Here is a 16,174-nt window from a genome sequence, read left to right on the forward strand (position 1 = left end):
TAAGGAAAGATCTTAGACACAATCTAATCCACTGATTATCACTCCTTACTGAAAAAAAAAAAAAAAAGAACTTTTAAAGCACATCAATGCCCTGGCCTCACACCCAAATATTCTGATTATTTAATCTGGAGTGCGAGCAGACATTAGTATTTTTTTTGAAGCCTTCCATATGTTTCTAATATGAAGCCAGAGTGGAAACCACTGATCTAAACAAGTATTTTCCAAAGATTTATTAAAATGGATTCCACACAGACATCAGAGGGGTGAGGGCATGAATGGGGGGGGAGGGTTGGGAAGGTAATGGGGGGATGAGGACACATATATAATACCTTAATCAATAAAGAAATTTTTAAAAAATGGATTCCAATACATTGGCCACTGCACCTTCATTATAATCTTCGGAAACAGAGCAGAGTCTATTTATCAAGCCTCTCAGTAACTACCATGAGCCCTAAAGTATGAGAAGACCTAACAGAGTCTAATCCTCTCATTTTACAAGTGAGAAGATCGAGGTTTAGAGGTTATTTCATCCAAGGTCACACAGCTACAAAATGGCAGAGCCAGACAGAGTTAGAACTTCTGACATCCAGTCCATTTTTCAGCAGATTCCCTGTGCTAATGAAGAACTCTGTGGACTTTAAAATGATCTTGTAGTTCTGGCCCTAGATATAGATTGCATCTACTCTTGAGTTCAGACATGTCCTGACAATTCTAAAAGCCTAGTAGGGCAGAACCATCACAGCTATGTTTACATTAAACATGCATTTCAGCCTTAGCCGGTTTGGCTTAGTGGATAGAGCATCAGTCAGCCTGTGGACTGTAAGGTTCCAGTCAAAGACAAGTGCTCAGATTGTGGGCCTGATCCCCAGTAGGGGGCATGCAGGGGGCATGCAGGAGGCAGCCAATCAATGATTCTCTCTCATCATTGACGTTTCTCTCTCTCTCTCTCTCTCCCTCTCTCTTCATCTCTGAAGTCAATAGAAATATTTTTAAATGCATTTCAGGAGCCCCTCTGTGTTCAGGGTAATGGGGTCATGGGAACAGTTGGGGGCTTTCGAACTACTGCATTGCCCCTGGTGCTGCAGGCTCTCCTGGCCTCGGCTCCTCAGATTGAGCCCAAGCCCTTAGGTAGACAGAAGAAGACTGTAGTAACCAGTTAGCAGATTCAGTGAAATGAAGCCATGGGAGTCTGTCTTCCTGGTACCAGTACCTTCTGCAGCCAGAGTTGGCTTAGAGAATGGCAGCCTCTGTGTAGGCATCGACTGGCAGAGAGGCACCAGTGATTGACTGGTGAGCTGGGACAGAGAGCAAGCTGGCAGCCCGAGAGATTCTCAATTCTGCTGCTTTTATACATTCAAAAACACATGGGTAAGAGACCTCTTGGGAGCTTAGTGTCAGAGAGTTAGTTGGAGAAGGTCGTGAACACACACATACAAATAAGTCGTGACACAATTTTAGAAAACCTAATGTATCGATTTCCAAAAACTAAAAAAGCAAACCCCTCAGGGAGCGATGATCCATGAACATTTTAGTATTTGTCCTTAAACATTTAGCTTAAAGGTTTCCTAAAACAGGGACTTTTTGTGCATTCATGTTTCTTTGTTCACAGTAATGACCCAGATTTGAGTGGGAAAGGAAGAGTAAAATGTTGGGGTGATACAAATAATCAGAAATTGAAAATTGATGTGAAATACAGCACTACTGAAGATTTTAAAACAATTTGTGTAAATTTATAACACTATAATTCATTTGAGCCTCAACATGTCAGACATATAGCAATTTTCTAGTTTGAGGTACTAGATAATTTAAGTCTCCTTAGGGCTGGTTATACTGTTCTAAATCCATCACAGTATTTCTCAAAATGTGGATCAAGAAATTCCTGCTCTAGCCCTACCCAGTTTGGCTCAGTGGATAGAGCTTTGGCCTGCGGACCGAAGGGTCCCCAGTTCAATTCTGGTCAAAGGCATGTACATTGGTTGCAGGCTCCTCCCAGGCCAGGCCCCTGGCTGGAGGCGCATGCAGAAGGCAACCAATTGATGTGTTTCTTTCACGTCAATATTTCTCTTGTCTTTCCCTCTCTCTTCCACTCTCTCTAAAAATCAATGGAAAAATATCCTCAGGTGAGGATTTAATAAAAAAGAAACTCCTGCTCTAGAATAACCTGGGAGGATGACTTGAGATGCAAATTCTGGGCCCCTCATAAGATCTCTGTAGGTATGTCTGGGAATCTGCATTTTTAACAGCTTCTGGATGACTTCAGGAAATCCCTATAATGTCCCATAGATATTATTACTTTCTTCTCCTCTGTAAGATTACTTAATATCTATCATTTTTAGTGACGATTTCTGAGAATGGGAGTTTGGGGGAAATTACCTTCTTTTTGAGTTGTTCCATTACTGAGTCAATGAAATTGTGAAGTCATTATCAGAGGTTCTCTCTCTTTTTCTTTTTTTTCCAGTATATTTATCTGATTTGAAAGGTGACCTTGTTCCTGGGCCCCTGAGCTGGCTGTTGTAAAGCATTGATAAGCCTGAGGACTTAGAAACTGTGCATATTAAACTCGAAATTTCTTCTCCTTTGAACACATTGCAATGTGTTCAAAGGCAAGCTACCATTCCAGAGAAGAAATTTGTGCTCTCTGAAATCTCAAGTCCCTATTTCTGAGCTGTTACAAAATTGGCGAAATACCAAAATGAATGTATTCTGAATATTTAAAGGACTTAAGAAATTCAGATGTAAGCTGCTGGCAATCATATAACTTGATGAGACTTGTTCTACCATGCTATTATCTTTACTATGCACGGAATTAGATTTTTGAATGGTAGGTTTCCTAAATATCTCCCTGGCTTTAAGTTTAGGCATGTTTGGAGGCTTAATAAACACTTTTTCAAATGCAGCCTCAAAATCAAAGACCTCTAATTTCAAAACCATTTTAGGCATTATCACCCCAGGAGGAAAAGTACCTCTGCACACCAATGCCTCATCTTTCCTTAGATTGTTCCAAAATTAGAAATTAAGATTTAATAAGAAGCAAATGGAGGGGAAAATACCTTCCTGCAAGTTCAAACTTTTTTTCTTGCTATATATGCATACCAGTAGCAACTTTGTATACCAACCACCACTCTGCTGTAAGAAAGCCTAAGGTCAAAAGGCAACTGAAGAGGAGAGGTTTCGAGGGGGAATTCTGAGAGCAGACTGAATGCCCACAGAGATAAGTTCCTGGCATTCACTGTTTACCTCCGTCTAGCCCTGCTAAAACTTGCACTCCCTCCAAAAGCATTCTAACAGTTACCCTTCTTTCCAGGAGGACCCTGCAGTAATATCCCTTTATGTTCTCTCCTCCACCCTCGGTTAGCTCCTACTCTGGACCCCTGGGCCTAAAGAACAGTACGGATACTAAGATTTTTCTAACCGGGTGGCTTGCATCGTTTTCTGGGCTGGGTGTCGCTGTTTGGCTGTGTTTGCTTTTCTCAAAGACCCGGTGAAATCTTGCCAGGGGGGAAACATTTATTTGTTTGGGAGAAAAGAAGTCATCAAATTCTTTTTTTTTTTTTTTAAGTATCACACTTCACAGAAAAGTAACTAAAGACAGAAAAAGCTACTTCAAGGTCCACAAGCCACGGGGTAACACCAGCACACCCCTCTGGAGATGCAGTCCCAGAGAAAACTGGAATCATGCTACAGTTTTCCCGATTTCAACTCTCATAGCAGGTGTGCTCTGGGGTCCCAGTCAAGGGTAGGAATGATTTCTGAATTTCTCCCCTTACATCCACAATCCTGTTTTTCTCCAGAGAAAATGCAAAACAAGTGATGAGAGGAAATTGGAATTGATGCCTGCACATCTGCAGAGAAGTGAGGAGCCAAGGAAGTGATAGAGTTAATTGTTTTGTCCCATGATCCTTTTCTTTCAAATCTTATTCCTTTGCTTGGGGGTTACAAAGGATCTTCATAGTCCCCCAAAGAATTCATTCCCTCAAGAATGTGGGGAAAAGAAGAAGATATTGTATGTATTCTTCAAATCTCCATTGTAAGAGTGGAAATGTATGATAAAATAATGCATTTATAGCTCAAGGTCCATTGAAAAAACACTAAAAAAAAACTTGAGTTGGAATCAGGGGTCCCTTCCAATGACATTATCTGATGATGAGTGTCATTCACGAAGTACCATGGTCTGTACACCCAGAGTTGTCTTCATTAAGCACTGATCACAGAAAAGCTTTCTAAGCAACGTGTCATTTGTTACATGGCATCTAGGAAGGAAAAGGGGCTGCTCTTCGGCATAGCGACCATTTTTCCACAGCAGGACAAATTATAGTTAGGACTCCTAACCCTTTTCATTCTTAGTGCTATGCTGGCTTATAATTTTTAAGCACTGGGAACACACTGTACTTAGGATTATTATAGGTAAATCCATTAAAACTGCATTTATTTGAATAGATCTATAGGTTTGCTTGATTTTATTTTCAAATATTTTCTTCAGTGACCCTTCTGTAAGTTTGGGATATTAGGAAGAAGCTCTGAGAAGTTAAATACACATCCACAAACTCAAACCAGCTGTAATTCCCACCTCTGTTTAAAAATGAGATAAGATCATTAAAGGAAGTCAAGGTCACAAAAAGATTTCTTATGGAGGTACTAGAGCATCCAGACCACCTGAGGAAGATAAGTTGCAGCTAAAAGGATATCTATTTCACCAACAGGAAAGGCAATCATATATAATAGTATGAAAGCTTCTACATGTATGATTTTATTTGCTTTTCAAGACACAGCTCTGTGATAAGCCCAAAGGTGGTATTATTCACAAGTTCAAGTACAGTAAACTGAGACACATAGATGGAAAACTCATAAAGTTTGGAGCATGCCTTCTGACTTAGGAGCCACTGGTCTTTCCATTACACTCCCATTAAATCTCGTCCTACTGTTCCAACATGACAGCCATACTAACACATAATCCTAAAACATGTTGGAGTGGAATCCTTCATAGTCTTCCTCTTGGGTAGGTTGTGAGAATTAAACCAAGTCAACATGTGAAAAATACTTAGAATAGTGTCTGCCAGTTGTGTTCCTATATTTGTGTGTACTAAAATAGATATGTACATTTGTATATGTAAATATATGTCCATATGTATATATACATACATATATATGTCTATATATACATACAAACATATGGACATATGCCCTGTGTGCAAACATGCGTACATATATAGTCCAGTGCATGCACAGCCACACACACACACACACACACACAAACACAACTTGAAAAGGGATGAGGAAATAATGATTATATACCATGACCAGGTTAGCTAATCAAGTAGGACACTTTACTATACCTCTAACCTTAGAGATTAAAAAAGAGACAAAATTTTTAAAGAACTTTTGTTTCAGTGTCTTCACCTACTACTTTTGAAGAACAGACATGTATCTGAAAACTTTTAAGTCTCGATTTAGAGTAAGGAAAGCAAAGATTGCCTTGGCAATATGATCGTGAAGCAGAGAGGCAGAGAGCATCCCGGCTCCCTGGCCAGTCAGACTACATTGCCAGGAGGCATCCCTGCCCACCAGTAGGACATATGTTTCTGCCTCAACGTGCTAGGCCTCGTGCATTTGGAAGAGGAAAAGGAGGTATCCCAGCTTCTCACTTCATTCCCAGTTCAGCTTCTGAGCAGGCTAAATCTTCTGCATCTCTTGGAGGTATTTTTGCATCTCTAGGGGAAGAGGACATTTCCAAGGAAGGTCAAAAGCACATCAGTTCAAAAGCCAGACCGGGTACTTCCTGTTCTCTGAGGAACTGTTCAAGTGGGGTGTGTGTGTGGGGGGGTGCGGGGGAGGGAATGGGGGGTTGGGAGGGGGTGGGGTGTGCATGCGCGTACACACACACACACACACACACACACGTGCTCGTATGGGGGGCGGGGATGGCACTTGCCCCCCTCTTTGAATCGTGGGTGGGGTGTGGGGTAGTCCTCAATACCCAGTGACTGACAGTGCAGTTTCCTGCTGGGCCGGTTCGAATGTCATAGGAGTAGCCTGGATGGCTGAGAATCATCAAGGGTGGGGGTGCGGGTCCTCCTAAAACTCCTGGAAGGATCTCAAATCTCCAGAAGTCCTTAAAAATAGAAAAGAGCATGGAGTGCAGAAGGATTCAGGGAAGAGAAACCGGGAGATATCACAGAAAGAGCCAAATGGATTTCAGAACATGGGTTTGGGCCAGGGGAGAATACAGAAAGAAAATCTAAAACCTCGAGAAAAAATCGAAAACCTCGAGGCGAATCCTTGCTCGCCCCGTGTGGCCCGCGCTCCGCGCTCCGTCTGTCAGCGGCGGGTCGCTTACCAGCCTGTCTGCGCGGGGGCCCCAGGGCTGCGCCTGGAGGGGCGCCCTCGCCTCGCCACCTCGCTTGCCCTGGCCCTGCAGGCGCGCACTCCTCCGCCTGAGCCGCAGCACCGTCCTCTGGCCGTGCGGGGTCTGGTGGGTAGAGGGTGGAGAACGAAACGGGAAACCTCGGGCCCGCGAGGCGAGCCCTCGGAATCCGTCCGGGGTGGGAGGGGGCGCACTTCCTGGCAAGTGTACTGGATTTGACTGGTCCCAGGTTCCCAAGGTTTCCCGCTCAGGGTCACACTCATCGGTCACGCTCCTTAGGAGGGAAGCTGCGTGGAGGGGAAACCTAGTAGAAGACACAAAAGGCGGTGCGCCAGGATGGAGGGGGGAAGTGCGAACGCCGGCTGGACACCTGTCACCACCCCCCACCCTACCCTGCCCTCCTTGGCGTCCCACGGCGGCGGCGGATGGAATATCCGTGCTCGCAACTAACCCGCGTGCGGCTGCACCTGCAACAGCTGCGACTCTGGGCCCCGGAGGGCCGCAGGGCCTAGGAGTGGGCCCGGGACCGTAGGAACGTTCGCCAGGTGGGCCCGGTTTCGGTCTCGGCTCTCCGGACTGTGCAGAGATGTGTGTGCGTCCTCTGGGTCCCGCACGCCCGTATCCTGCAAGCACCTCGTGGGAGATACCGGCGTCCCCTCCCCAACACTCCAAGCGCCAAATGAGGAGCATTGAGAATCCGCTCCAGAGCGCGCTCAGAGGCGCCACGTCCATTCAGGCATTCTGCTCCTAACTAGGACACAATCAATGCTGGTGCAACAGCCGGTTGGTCTTCCCATTCCTCACTCTTTAGGACCTGTGGACTCCGCACAGGGAGCTCAGGCCACCTGCCTGGATTTCATAGGGCCTCCTAGCTCCAAGTCTGCATGACCCTGTGTGTGACCTTGTTCCTTCTGCAGCTGTGTGCAGACATGTATGCCCATGGCCTCAGCCAGCGACCTGAGTTAACTCGGCAGGCAGGTGGGGTTATGGAATTTAGAAACTCTCATCTGAGAAAATTCAGACACCGAGAGAGTTTAGATCCGAAAGCTGGAAAATGGAGGATTAAAATGAAACATTTCTCAGTTTGCCTTGGCTGAGGGCAAAACTACCTCTGGGCACCCTTCCCTTACTGCTTCCCGCCAAAAAAGGTCTTGTGGGCAGATTGATCGGTATAGCTGCCCAGCCCTAAAGTGTCTGACATGAACACACCTACCTGGATCGCCTGCACAGTAGCTCAGCCAAGAGCTACTCATACCCTGGGCTTTCTCCCTGAGTGTATGATTAAGTTCATGACCATACAAAAGAAAACGCGGGGGAAGCTCTGGGAATGTCTCCATGTATCCTTCAAAAAATAGGATTCCTGACTAGGAGGAAGCCGTTTTCCAAGCAGCAGTTGCTTACCTTTTTTAAACCTAAGTTCATCTCTGAACCCCCAACAAGTCATAAAGCCATCATAGTGAAAAAGATTCTGGAAGGATAGGGCATAAGGAAGGGGCGTCCAAGTTTTATTTATTTTTTTAAAGTTAGGCCCCAAGCATCCTGGGGTGTGTTTGTTTTTAAATATTTTTTTCTGAGATCCATTAGTGCCCCGTGGTCATCCTAGTCATGAATAGCAGTTGGAACTGGAATTTGGGACTGCTCTTCTCATCACACTTTGCTGGGGGTTAGTGTTTCAGATCATCCAACGTTGCCTAGCAAAACAGAGAGCAGGCCTCAACAACGTGAAAGTACTTGGATGATCTAAGAAAGTCAACCATCTTTTTTACCAATCTGAGTCACATTACATCTGTTTGCCCTACCCCCAGACTTTACCTGTCCCCTGCCCTAATCCTAACTTGTTCTGCAATCACCTTAACATGATAAAGCCTTTACAGTCCTTTCAGTGAAAGCTTTGAATGTCTACAAGGAGATCATGTGCAAGTTTCCCATGTCAGGCCTTTTCATAAGTGTCCTCCTTCTGACAGGGGAGGGTCGGCAAGATGTGAAGGAAGGGGGGAGTGGAAGGGAACACCTCTGACAGATAAACCAGTGTCATGTCTGTGACTAAAACATGCATAGAGGGACTCTCAAGATGCCCATGGACTAAGTTCATGCCATCCTAAGACCTAAAGGATCATCATCCATTTGGTTTTGCATCCAATGGTTGCTGGATATACCACACACACTCACATACACGCTATTTAACTAAGATTTGTTGTCAGTCTATGAAGATTATAGAGGGACTTTTCATAAGAGGCAAGGCAGGGAGAGGAGGAAAGTTATGGTAATGCTCCAGAACTAGTTTGGTTTTTGTTTTGTTTTTCCAGAAGCTGCTCAAAGTCTTTAGAAGGAAAGCTGGGCCCTGCCATACAGACGCCTGTGGTACTTTCACCTTGGTTTGTGAAGAAACTCTCCATAGGGTCTCTTAGTGGGTAGTGACAGAATGCTAACGGGGTCTATAGGACGAGATACTCTTCCACATAGGCATCACCAATAGAACCTTAATGGGCCTTTCATCTGGTTTCCCTGGTCCAGGCCTGAAAATTATCTGTGGTCCCTTTTAAAGATGCTAATTATCCTGCTGCTGAAAAGAATGCTGACATCCTAATGACAGGTTAGCTTCATGGCAGGCATCTTTGTTTAAATGCTTTGTCCTTTGATCCAGCTAAAGATTTTCCAAATAAGAATCAAACCTTGTCCTTTCTCTTTTAGGCTCTTAGAGTAAATAAATGCAAGTGGGGCAGGGCTTAGCATCCCTCCCCTGCTAGCTCTTCCTTTCAGGGACTCGGTGAAAAATAGATGGTATCTACTCCGCGTGTAGCTCTTGGCTACAAAAATACACTTTAAAACACTTTCCAAATAATTGCTCTGAAGAAAATAGTCATTTATTGTCAAAGCATCCAACATACCCGGATAATCTATAAAGTTTAATAAATCTTTCCAGGGATAAAAGAAACACGTAACTATTCAGACTCCATTTCACTGGCACAAAAGTTACACTTTGTATTAAAAGGAAATACATATTTACATAATGATGACATTCTTCATTGAAGTCCATAGTCATTTCATGATACATGCACTTCCCCCTGAAAACGTAAATGGAATGGTGGCGGCCTTTGTATAAGAACACAAACTGTCATCAATAAATGCCGAAAGCATCCCACCCTCCTCCTTTACTTTATATCTAAAATAAAATTTGCCCTTACATATAATTATTACATCTAAACTGTAAGTGCTTAATAATTTAAGTAGAAACGTATGACAAATGCATCAATATGCTGCAATATATGACATTTTAAAAATGTATCCTTGTTTTGGGGAAAGTGAAAATGCGTGCATTTAAAAGAAAACCCCTCAAACAACCCACCCAATCAAAACTCCACCATCCTGTCTCCTGTGTGTGTGTGTGTGTGTGTGTGTGTGTGTGTGTGTGTGTGAAGTGTAGGTCGAAGGTAAACATTTGAATGAGATGACTGGAGGGGGAGAGAGAGAGAGAGAAAGGGAGAGGGAGAGAGAGAGTGTGTTTTGTGTGAGATGTCTCTCTGGGTGCAATGTTTCAGGTCACAGGGAGGTGGTGGATGCCCTCACGTGCTTGTTCCTACAGGTGGCTTGACTGTGCGTGTACGCGCCGCGTGGAAAGCGGGGGGTCCCTTCCAGGTCAATTATGGGAGGTCATGTGCCTGGAGAGGTGGTGGCGCTCCCTGAAGGACTCGTTGCAAATGGGGCACTTGAGTTTCTCCTCCCGCCGTCGCTTCACCAAGGGCTCCATGGCATACTCCTTCTTGTGATGCGACCTCATGTGGTACACCAGGTCAGAGGTCATGCGGAAGGAGGCGTTGCACTTGGCACACCAGTTCTGCGCGGGCAGACACAGCGACGTGAAGGACGGCGGCAGCAGCGTGAGCGCCGAGGGCAGCTGCAGCTGCAGGGGCCCCGCCGCCGCCGCCGCCGCCGCCGCCGCGGCCGCCGAGCTCTTGGGCCAGAAGGCGGTGGCGTAGAGGAAGGGGCTCTGCTTGGGGAGGCCGCCGCCGCCGCCGCCGCCCGGCAGGGCCGCGCAGCCCGCGCTCAGGTCGGCGGCTCCCTGGAGCTTCACGGCCAGGGGGTCGCTGGCGGCGGGGTAGAGTCTGGCGGGGCCCACGCCGTCGCCGGGGTGGCACGGCTCCAGCGCGCTCAGCTTCTGGCCCAGCACCAGCGGGGACAGCTGCGCGAAGGAGCGCGCCGGCTGCGAGAAGGCACTTTTGCGCTCGTCCGACGCCGCGCCCGGGCCGCCGCCCGCCCCGCCCGCACCGCCCGCCCCGCCCGCGCCGCCGCCGCCCCCCAGCTGCGGCACGGAGGTGAAGGCGCTGCCCCGGGCCGGGCTGCCGCCCTCCAACCGGCCGGGCAGCGGGCCCCCTGGCCGCGGGGCCAGCAGCTTCTCCGCACCGGCCGGCGAGTTGGCCACGGGCGTGGAGGAGCCGCCGCCGCCGCCGCCGCCGCCCGCATCCTGGTCGTCGGCGGCCGTGACCCCGCCGTCCGCGGCCGCCTCCTCCTGCAGTCCGGCCGCGCGGGCCGCCTTCTTCACCTCCACGAAGGCGCTGCGCTTCGCCTCGCCCGTCTCGGGGCTGGGCGGCGCGAAGAGGCGCCCGTTCTCTTCCAGGCCGAAGTAGCTGCCCGCGGCGCGGTACTGCTGCGGCGTGCACACCAGGTCCTCCTTGGAGGCGGGCGGGGGCCGCTCGGCGAGGCGGCCGCGGCCCCCCACTGGCCCCGCGCCGCCGCCCTCGGCCGCCTCCTCGGGGAATTTCCTCTTCCCTTTGCCCGCGCTGGCGGCGTGGCCGTCGGGACTCAGCTCCGCCTCCTGGTGGCCGCCGCCGCCGCTGCTCAGGCTCCGGACCGGGGAGCCGCTGCCGCCGCCCCCGGAGTTTTCCAGCTCCCGGGCCAGGTTGTGAAAGTCCGTGGATGGCTTGGTGCCGCCGCCGCCAGGCGCGGGAGGGTTACTGCCCTCGGGGGAGGGGGCCGGGTAGTGGTGGATGGGGCCGGCTTTGCAGAACTTGGGGCCCGGGCCCAAGGGCGCCTCCTGTTGCTGCCGCTGCTGGTCCTTGCCGCCGCCGCCCCCGTGGTCCTTGGCGCCCACGCCGCCGCCTTGCTCGTCTTGGGGGCTCCGGTCCGCGCTGTGAATTCTCTTGGGGCAGCGGAAGCGCAGATGCGCCACGTAGGGAAATTCAAACTGAAAACGTTGGCTGCATTCCAGGCATGTGTAAGGGGACGACCCTGCTTAGAGAGCAAACACCACACACACACACACACACACACACACACACACACACCCCAAATGATTACTCAGCATCGTCTCCAGTTTATCATCACCCCCTTCACAAATCCACCTTCATGTCTCAGGGCCTGGGTGCCTGAAATAAGAAGATCCTTTGCGACTGATCTAACTTTCCCTCCAGATTTGGGGGGAGTGCAGTAATTAAGCCAAGTGCCACCCACCCACCACCACCCTCCACCCCGACTTTCCCTCACCTGTCTGCCCCAGCTTCATTACAAACTACATCTCCGACGCCCAAAGGGAGGAGAGGGACGCACAGGCGTCAGAGTGAGCCCCCGCTGCTCCCCGCTTTGCTCCCCGGTTAGCTAGGGGCCCCCACGCAGGTCTGGAGCCAACCTACCATTCATTTTGCTGTGGGGTCTAGAGGGGCAGAGCAAGAGTAACTCAGTCAGTTCTTTCCCGTACCAAACTAGTAACTCCTCGTCTTTGGCAATCCTGCGGAGAGAGCGGTAAAACAGCTGTCCGTTTTTTATATAGGCCTCCAGGTTCTGCTCCTCTTTATCCCTGGCTGATTGGACCAGACGCAGCCACATGAGGCCTTCCGAGGAACCACTTGCCGCTGAGGTGTCTACCTACAGTTTAGAAAAAAAAAAGAAAGAATACAAGAAGGAAGGGGTTTGGGGAGGGAGACTCTTGTGAGAGAGTGAAGCCAGAGGAACCAGGGCCATTTCCTGTATGTCATTCTTTTCCCAAGAATTATCGGAGATCAAGATTCCAAAAACTGGACCCAAGTTGGCACCCACCCTCATGCATGTAACCAGCAGGCAAGAGAGTCGTCCTTTGGAAGTCTGCACCAATCATAGGTTATTTAAGTAGTCTTTTTCACATATTGCTTGAATATCAAATGAGGAAATTTTCTTCCAATTCAAATTAGTGTTAACCCCTTGAGAATTTACTTCTAAATTATCCCATATTACAAAAATGTGGGGGAATTTGGTTTGTTTTGGAAATAAAAAGGTGAGATCTCAGGTATTATTGTCTGGCTTCACTCATCTTCCTAATTTGGGCTTAAACAATATTTGTAGAGAACAAATGGGAAGTAAGAGGGCTTTTTTCTCTAAACAAACATATGGATTAAATGTAATTTTATTGTCAAACCATATGTGCAGGAGGCAACTAATCAGTGTGTTTCTCTCACATCGATGTTTCTCTCTGTCTTTTCCTCTCTTCCACTCTCTCTAAAATCAATTGGAAAATATCCTCAGGTGAGGATTTAAAAAATATTTCTTTAACATTTTTTTATGTAAATACAAACTCCGGGCACTAGCTATCTTTTCCAGAAGGGGTAATATTATTTAGGGGAACAGAAGGCCTGCTATGTTGGAAGGCAAATGTCCCTAATACTTAGGATAAAAATACTTACAGAAAGTACTTATTATGCAAATAGCCTCAATCTTCTGAAAACTCCCAGAGCTAAGGTAATCACTAGGAAAGCCCAGAATTAAGGCACTGCTTTAGATATACCTGGTATTTCAAATAAAATGTTGTCCTTTGTTCCAGAAAATCAGTTGACAATAACTTGAGTTTAAGTTTCCTTTTCAATTTTTTGGTGTGAAAAATAGAATGACTTGCATTACTTCAATGTCTACCTTCAGAACCTCTGAGCTTGTCATTAGAACCATTCCAGTGTGCTTGCAACAGGACATGACCCCCCTACCCTAGGCAGCATTGGCCAAGACTTACCCGGAAGATATAAGGAACTGTTCTTTTGTCGGTGGACTTGAGGGCTATGAAAGCTATGCTGTCGTACAGGGAAGTATGGCTCAGGACGCAGGGACCGAATATAGCATTCTCAGGAATGTCGCAGGTGGTGTAAACGCTGGTGAAAATATCTGTCAGACACTGTTGGACAGCCTTGGCATCTCCATCCCAGATGCCTCGCTGGATGCCTGAATCCTCCATCACTGGAGACAAATACACAGGACACCAAACGGAGTTACATTACTCCTTTTGCCTTTATGAATCCAGACAGAGCGTTTTAACTACTCGACAGATTTTTCTTGAATTTGCCTGATATTTTGTATAGCTCTTATTTCAGAAATAAAGCCAATAGCATATTAAATCCTGCATATTGTGAAGATGCCAACTAAGGAATACTTTCCTTTTAAGAAGATATTGGAATAGTGGGAGCTCAGGGGAGAGAGAGAGAGAGAGAGAGAGAGAGAGAGAGAGAGAGAGAGAGAGAGAGAGAGAGAGGGAGGGAGGGAGAGGGAGAGAGAAAGAGAGAGAGAGAGATTTTTTTCAGTAACTTGGGGGTGGATGGGGCAGGATTGGGGAAGGGTGAAGGCAGAGGAGAATAATAGTATTTTTTTACAGACTTTCTTGACTGAAAGAAACTTCTAACTCTTGGGGAGAAAGCTCCTCTCCCTTCCTCCCGGGCTGATTTTATTTCATTTTCTTCCGAAGAGGGGAGCAGCATTAGCGAACAGGTGGAGACAGCCGAGCATGGCGAATGGATTTCAAGTAGAGTGTCAGGGCCACTGATTCCGCGTCAGCTAACCTTTCTCTGCAGCCTGCGAGCGGGGGACGTGTGCCTGCTCATTACCATAATCCAGCACTGTCCCTCCGAGGCTTTAATCAAAAGCAGCAAGCAGAGGTAATTATTTTTCTCTCGACATGCTTCTTTATGGACGAGGGCGAATCCCAGTTACCTTGTTATACAAGGGGGTGGATTGAGTCGCATGTGCCTCATGAAGTGAGAAGGTACAGGGCAGACCAGAAGTGTCCCCCGTTTGAAATACCGCGTGGGTCATGACTGGTGAATTCTCGCTCCCCCAGATAGACCCTTTCTGAGCAAGAGGGCGCAGCCCCGCTAGAGTAGCCGTGGGTGGACTCTCCAGCTGTCTCATCCGCAGCAATTGAGAAAGTAATGCCCGGATGGAGGGCTCTCTATTAAGCTGTCATCTGACATTTTTCTTCCTTTGCCACTGGACACTGCCTACAAGATTTATCATTTAAGAAACATAAATAGAGCTGGTGTTTAAAATGTAAACTAGCTTTGAACTAACTGCATTGTTCACTCTTTCTGATTGATTCAAAGATTTCCCCCAAGTTGGTTTTTCCCTCAGAATGCCACCCACCATAGGCAGTCATTGATGTATGTTTTGTATAATTTAAGTAGCGGGAAAGTGTAGACTTAATTCTTTTCCTGAGAAGCTGTTCATTTCGGGATATTGGTGATGTCCATTTTTATCTTAATGTCTATTAACCAATTAATCTTGCGAATGTGATTACAAGGTAGTGCTTTTTCCCCCTTCCCAGTTAACAGAGCTTGAAACTTTGGCCAGCCTCTTTTTTTTCATTCACGCTGCCGCACCCCCCAAATGTCAAGTATAGGGCTGTGTCTGCCAGGCAGAAATAAGAGAAATTGCCATAAAGGAGAAACTTACTTTATGCTACAGCATCTATCTCTGGGCATGTTTACCCCACACAAAGTAGTCTTTCTAACCTCCAACTGAAAACTTAAATATATATATATATATGTTTAAAAATCCTCCAGAACCTCTCGTCTCCCTTTTCAACGAAATCGTGTTCTCTCTCCTTTTCAGTTTTCCCAACTCAGCGTTTTATGCCCCAATTTCTCCTTTTAAAAGTCTCTTTCACACAGGCGTTTCATTGTGCCTGGAGGTCGCCCCGTCACGTCGGGCAACAGCAGGGGCACAATCATTAAAATGCAGTTCCCCCGAACAATACGGCGAAAAGACCCTCGCGGCGCCGCGCTGATGGGGGTCCGCGCCGCCGCCGGGAGCACCCGGCGGGTCACCGTCAGCGCTGGGCGAGGGGAGAGCCCGGTCTGGCTCCTCCGCGCGCGGCGGGCTTTGCCACCCAGCCTCCCCCAGCTCCGCACCCTCCTCCAGGCCCCGGGGCCTCACTCGCCCGAGCATCCTTTCCCGAGCCGCCTGGGCTGGCTGGGCAGCCCGCGCTGCCGCCGGCCGCTCGCCCTCCCCCGGAGGCAGGCATTGTCTGGCGGCCGCGCGCTCCCCAGTCGCTCGCTTCTCGGGCAAAGTGCTCTCTACCAGCTCCTCCCTTTGTATAATCTTATTGGCAGCAGAGAGCCCCTCTACAATTATGTCCCCCCCCCCCCCTCTGGATACTGAGGAAACGGAGGGACGAAATTTTCCACTCTCCCCACCAAACCTGCCTGCCTCCCCTCCCCCTGCCACATCCGTGCGAATAGACTTACCAGTAATAAGGTCGGGATGCAACGGCCAAAAACGCCACCTGGAACCCGGAGATGCTATCGAGTGTTTCTTTCGCCTATTGTATCAGTGTGTTTCCATGTCAAGGGGTGTGAGTATTGCTGTCTAGGAGGCTCTGCCTAAAGAGAGGGAAGAGAACTGGAGAGGTGGGGAGAGTGAAATGATGGGAGAGTAAGAGGAGAGAGAGAGAGAGAGAGAGAGAGAGAGAGAGAGAGAGAGAGAGAGAATGAGAGTTGTACAGATGGACCCGATGCAGTGACTGACTGGCACGCAGACACACACTTTTTGTTTGCTGCACATAATCTGCCCAATGACGCGTGACAGCCC

At 48.1% G+C, this 16,174-nt stretch overlaps 1 protein-coding gene across 1 annotated transcript; it reads right to left on the minus strand.

Moving 5' to 3' along the window:
- Nucleotides 1–9,989: 9,989 nt before the first annotated feature.
- Nucleotides 9,990–15,952, minus strand: PRDM8 (PR/SET domain 8). Its single transcript, XM_079769877.1, has 4 exons — nt 15,832–15,952; nt 13,332–13,552; nt 11,989–12,220; nt 9,990–11,587 (listed from the first exon to the last, which is right to left on the minus strand). Exons 2-4 carry the CDS (start codon nt 13,548–13,550, stop codon nt 9,999–10,001), a joined length of 2,040 nt encoding a protein of 679 aa, XP_079626003.1. The 5' UTR covers nt 13,551–13,552; nt 15,832–15,952; the 3' UTR covers nt 9,990–9,998.
- Nucleotides 15,953–16,174: the final 222 nt, after the last annotated feature.

The sequence above is a fragment of the Cnephaeus nilssonii genome (genome assembly GCF_951640355.1).
Source record: "Cnephaeus nilssonii genome assembly, chromosome: 1".
In the NCBI taxonomy this organism is placed as follows: domain Eukaryota; kingdom Metazoa; phylum Chordata; class Mammalia; order Chiroptera; family Vespertilionidae; genus Cnephaeus; species Cnephaeus nilssonii.